Source organism: Condylura cristata, unplaced genomic scaffold (genome assembly GCF_000260355.1).
Source record: "Condylura cristata isolate star-nosed mole 26May11 unplaced genomic scaffold, ConCri1.0 scaffold00006, whole genome shotgun sequence".
Taxonomy (NCBI): domain Eukaryota; kingdom Metazoa; phylum Chordata; class Mammalia; order Eulipotyphla; family Talpidae; genus Condylura; species Condylura cristata.
This window is the reverse complement of record NW_004567107.1, coordinates 17,164,458-17,170,185: the sequence shown is the minus strand read 5'-3', so window position 1 is coordinate 17,170,185 and position 5,728 is coordinate 17,164,458. Positions and strand designations below refer to the sequence as shown.

Below are 5,728 nucleotides of genomic sequence, written 5' to 3'. Positions count from 1 at the left end.
AATCTATTTGCACTGACCTAATTGCTTTCTGTCCTTATTCCCATCTGTCTGTGCCTACTATGTATTCAAACTAGATTTTCTGGACTCCTTTGCCAGCTGTCTTCCAGTTAGTTTCTCTCAGTGGGAAGCATTTGCAGGAAAATATAAGTGGGAGGAGGGAAGAAGTAACTCTCTTCTGCTTCTATTTTGTTTGGGACCTTCTTTGGCAGAGATGATGGTACTGTTGATGGGGTTGGGGATAAAGGCTGCATCAGCTATGGTCTGTAAGTATCTGTTTCTGGTTTGTTTGTTTTTGCGTTTTTAAGAACAACTGTGCTCATACTTTAAAGACACTTAGCAGCATATGGATTTGTTCATCTTAACAGCATATTTCAATCATCTCCAGTCATCTGTTTCAAATGGGTGACCCTCTGATGGTAGTGTTGGTGTCTACAATTTGGCCAAGTGGAGACACTTACAGATGGAGCTGTGGCTGGGGGTGGCACCCATGGAGACACAGGGAGAAGCAGGGCAGCAGGTGACCATGGGTCAGCACAGAGTTCTGTTGCAGGGGTTCTTCCCAGCTGTTAGTCTGTGGAATCTGACTGAAGTGGAAGTTTTTTTTAGTGACCCATATAGCTGCTCAAATGTGGGGAAACTCAACTAATAGGCACATAAGTCTTTGGAGCTTAGGAGTACTTTTCAAATAAACAAATGGTCATAAAACTAACAGCTGATTATAAAATAGGCAGAGGATCTGAATAGTATTTCTCCCAGAAGAAAAGACATAAAGATGAAAAGATAGTTAGCATCCCTTATTATTAATGAGATGCAAAGATATTATTAATGAATTGCAAATCTAACCACAAGGAACAGCATAAAGCCCTATGCCCTCTTAGAATGGCTATTCTCAAAAATACAACAAACAAGTGTTGGCAAATATTTGGAGAAAAGGGAACCCTCCTGCACTGTTGGCGTGAATGTAATTGGTGCAGCCACTATTGTAGACAGTATCAAGATTCTCCCAAAAGTAATAGAAATGCCACATGATCTAGCTGTTCCACCTTAAGGTATCACTTGAAGAATATGAAAACACTGATTTGGAGCATGATGTAAACTCCTATGATCTCTGCAGCATTAGTCTCGATGGCTAAGCTATAGAAACAATACAAATGTCTGTGACATTATATAAAGAAAATGCGGTATACACAATGGAATACTACTCAACTGTTAGAAAAGAAAATCCTGCCTAGAGAATATTGCACTAAGGAAATAAGTCAGATGGAGAGGCTTCCCTGGTGGCCTAGGGATTAAGTCTCAGCACCATCACAGCTATAGCCAGAGTTCAATCTCCCTCTAGGGAGCTAATCTGCATATGACACAGCAGACCTCTCCTGTGTCACCTGCTGCTCCCCTCAGCAGTGTAGTTCAGGTTCTGCTCCCCACTCTGTCTTTGGTGATTCCTCTTGTCCCCTGCACCTCTGGCCTAGAAGAACCCAGTTCTTCTAATACACACACACACACACACATACACACAAGAAGAAAGAAGTCAGCTGGAGAAAGACAAACATTATGATTTTACTCATAGGTGGTAAAGAAGCAAAACAAATGAACAGACACAAAACAAACTCTTAGACTACAAGAATAAAATAGTGGGTGCCAGAGGGAAGGGTGAATTAGTATGGGTACACTGACTAAAAGTGTTAAGTTTCATGGTGATGAATGCAAGCTAGATTTTTCTCCCTTTATTGTGATGACATTGGTTAACAACACATTATATGACTTAGGGGGTCTAGGAGGTGTGAACTCTTTTGCACCCTTGATGTCAGCAGCAGCATTATCTAGACAAATAACACTGAATGCCTGGTGTGTGATTTAATTACCTAATTAAATCTTGGTATATTAAATCTTTAGGTTAATTGGGATGCTTTAAAAAACTGTAATTCCATAATGGCTCGTAAATGCCACACCTAAGATTTATTAGAAAAACTTATTTGGGAATTAAAATTCTTTCTATGAAGTGAAGAATAATGAAATCAATATTGACAATACTCACATGAATAAGAGGAGAAATTCTTTTGCATGGACCACACCATTTTGCTGAAAATTCAACAACCACAAGTTTGTTTCCAGCAGCTTTTAGAAATGCTTTGAGTTCATCCTGAGGCCAGAAGATAAATGAGGAAATCTCATTAAACCTTGCAGTAAAATGCCAGTTTTGTTTTGAAAGTCTCCATTTGGTACCTACCCCACACTTCTCCAAACTTCCCCCAATGTTCTTGAGGTTTTGGTTTCTCTTACTAAAACTCCAGAGCACAGTAGTGACACTTGTTTGCTTTATGAACAGTGTCCTTCATTAGTTATTTCATGCATGGCTAACTTCCCCCCAAAAGTCCCTACAGAATTTGGTTCTAATTCATTCCTGTGCCTCTATAGCCTCTAAGTGGCCCATGGGAAATGCTCAAGGAGTGTCTAGCTGATGAACTAATGACTTGCCAAGATATAGTATTCTGTTCAAAATTTAATTTTCTTTTCTCAGTAGAATTACAACAATGGTAGCTCATTTAGTCTGTTACTGGGATTCTCTAGTCTATAAATACACTGTGGAGTGGGTATTCTTATGATGATCTTCATTTTACAGATTAAAAAATTAAAGATTGTTCACTTTTTCATGGTCAACTAGCTGATTGGTGTAGGTGGGACTCCTAACCTAGGCAGCCTGCCTCCAGAGTCCATTTATTCATCTCCTCAACCACTACATGAAATCATGAGAGACTCCTAATTGGATTTAGTCAAGCCGGACCTACCCCTGAAGTTAGGGATGATGTAATTCCATACAAATGGCGTACCTAATTTAAAATAGGGAAGTTTTGACAGTTATGCTGATGACTAAATGAAGATACATTTTCTTCCTTTTCCAATATTCCTCTAAGACAAAGGGTAAATAATTTTTCAGAGAGCCAGGCCAAGGCCAACCCTCCATTTCTCACTTGTATCAGAAGTTATAAGGTTGATGTCTTACAATTCCCACAAGCTACCACACCTTTCACTTTTCAATAGTTGTTAGGGTCTATGTTAGCCTCATTGGACCTATGACCTTGATTGGATCCATGACCATGACCTTGATCCATGACCTAGGAGGGAAAAACCTAGTATGTATACTGATTCAACACTTACGCATTGAAGTCTACCATATGACATGTACTAGACATGCTGCTAGCATAAAGCTGTGGGCAGAAAATAACAACAAAAAAGATCTTCATGGGCCATACATTTAGATGGGAAAGCTGTATGTTAGTGCTCATTGCTAACAAAGAGGAGAAAAGCAAAGGAGAAGGGAACCTGGCAGCTGAATTACAATAGCAGCTGAGGTAGTCAAGGTCCACCTCTACGAGGGGACATTTGAATGAAGATCTGCAGGTGACAGCAGGTCCTTGGAGACATTTCTGAGGAGGAGCTGGAAAGGGTTTCTCAGAAGATGAGTGAGAATTGTGAGGCTACTTCTCACAATTCTCAGAAAATTAAAATAGTGACCAAAAACATTAGAAAATGTGCACTATTTCAAACTACTTTGTTGTCACTGATGCCTTCTGTCAAATGGACCAGTCTTATTTTTGTGACTTTATGTGGAGCCACATTTGGAGAAAATGTGAAAAGTCTAAATCTGAGAGAGCTGATAGATAGAAGGTCCAGACTCTGTGCTCTTCCCCTTCTCCACTCCTGGCCTCCCATGACGAGGCCTGGCAGCAGAGTGTGGTTTTAGCAAGTCATCTAAGGAACTTTTGATACTATTGGTCATTGTTTTCCTTACTTCAATCCCAAGGCATGTCTGGAGTTTCTGTTTTCGTTCCTAGGATAAGAGAAATATTTGGGCTCTTATTTCCATCGAATTTTCCAGGGACATCTAAGATAGAATCAGTGGAGTCAGGTATAGTTGAGATATCTGAGGAGTTGGACTGAATCCAGCCACAATCAGAACGAGAAATAAGGATCATTTCTAGGAACAAGAAGGAGGATCAAGACTTACCCTTTCGATGGTATCTTCCCTCAGAGGCAACACAAAAAGCAAGAATTAAAAATTTCCCTTACTACAGAGCAGTGAGGAAGCACTGGATAGGGAAAATTATTACAAAAGGTATCAGACCTGTTCTCAAAATGTTCCCTTGAAAAATACCAATGAAGACAAATTAGTACTTGCCATATTTTCAATAATCTTCATCATGATTTACCCCAGGAGCTGCTGATGACACTCCAGTTGGTTAGTTGGCTCACTGGAGCTATACCTTATTAATTTAAGATCCTAGCTGGAATATAAGGTGAAGTTCTCTGTGACATCATTAAACATCTCAGAATCTAGAATTTGACAGAGTGGGTCTAACTTCAGTTTGGACCATGGCCTGTTAAGGGGTTGCAGTTAACAGTCAGCCCACTGCAATCTGTGGGTGCAAAATCAATAATTTAGTTCTGGGGCCTCCCTGGTGGTGCAGGGGTTAAGTCTCAGCACCATGAAGTTATCACCAGCCACTGCAGCATGAGTTCGATCCCCCACCAGGGAGCTGACCCACATGGCACAGCAGACCTCTCCTGTCTCATCTGCTGCTCCTCTCAGCACTGTATTTCAGTGGATCTGCCTGTTCTGCTCCCCACTTTGTTTCTGGTGAATCCTGTCACCCCCACCCCTCTGGCCTAGATCCCAGCTCTTGTATGCAGAAATAAAAATAAATCTTAAAAAAAAAAGAGTTTTGTTTAATCTGTCTACTTCTGATTTTTATCATAGTTTCCAAGCCTCCCTCTACTTCCTGAAATGCACAAGCACCATATGGAAAGTCAACAGGTCCTATTAAGTAGAAGAAAGATACCTTCACGTAGAATTAAGAAGAGATTACTTTTTTGTTGAGGAAAATATTAATGTCTTAACCTAGATTACAGGTTTCACATAAATCTGGTTTACTGAATCAGAAATTCCCTTGAACTTTGTTATTCTGCCCCATTTTTTTAGGAAGTAAAGAAACAACTTTTATGTATAAAACAACTTTTTCTGTATAAAAGGTGACATCTTAGGCTTTTGGGGACACATGCAGTTTTAAGAAAAGTACTTTTGAGAAAGTAAAGGCCACTCTTAGGTGATGGAACTTAACAAAAATAGTGGTAGTTTGCCAAACCCTACACACGATTAGCATTTTTCAGACTTCATGCTCAGAAAAAGTTCTAGACATGGTCATTTAGGACAACAAAAATAACAGAAAGTGGGAAAGAACAGAATTCTATAGTTGGATAAAAAACAGCAAAATCCTTTTTAGTTTTTCCAAACACAGTAATGAGCTGCCTGCCTTTCCTTTTGTATTTAGCAGCTAATGCATGAAGTACATTATTTCTTGTCAGAACCATGAACCAGGTTGGTTTTGTAGCAGGTATCTGTCAAGCGCTCCCAGTACCTATTTCTTCTGCCACCAAAAACATACAGATTTTTTTTCTGTGAGCAAATATATTTGTCTTCCATTTTGCAGTAGCTATGTCATTTGTATGAGATTAAACTAGCTTTAAATCCAGGGTTAGACCTCATTATCTTAATCCAACCAGCAAGTCTATATTAAATATTATAATTAATGAAGAGATCAAGAAAGCAATTCGTAGCACTCAAGACAGAGTTACATCATCCGGATATAAACTAGAAACTGGCAGGCAGCTAGTATAAGACACATGGGTAGCCCAGAAGCCCAGTCCTTGTTTGGGGTCAATATTTTAAAAG

At 39.6% G+C, this 5,728-nt stretch overlaps 1 protein-coding gene across 1 annotated transcript in view; it reads right to left on the bottom strand.

Moving 5' to 3' along the window:
• The window catches only part of TXNDC8 (thioredoxin domain containing 8 (spermatozoa)), an 8,445-nt gene extending 6,109 nt beyond the window's left edge, over window positions 1-2,336 (bottom strand). The window contains exons 1-2 of the mRNA XM_012721235.1: window positions 2,325-2,336; window positions 2,036-2,140 (exon numbers count right to left, since the gene is read on the bottom strand). Of these exons, the coding sequence (XP_012576689.1) occupies window positions 2,036-2,140; window positions 2,325-2,336 (117 nt within the window). The remainder of the gene's footprint in view (window positions 1-2,035; window positions 2,141-2,324) is intronic.
• Window positions 2,337-5,728: the final 3,392 nt, after the last annotated feature.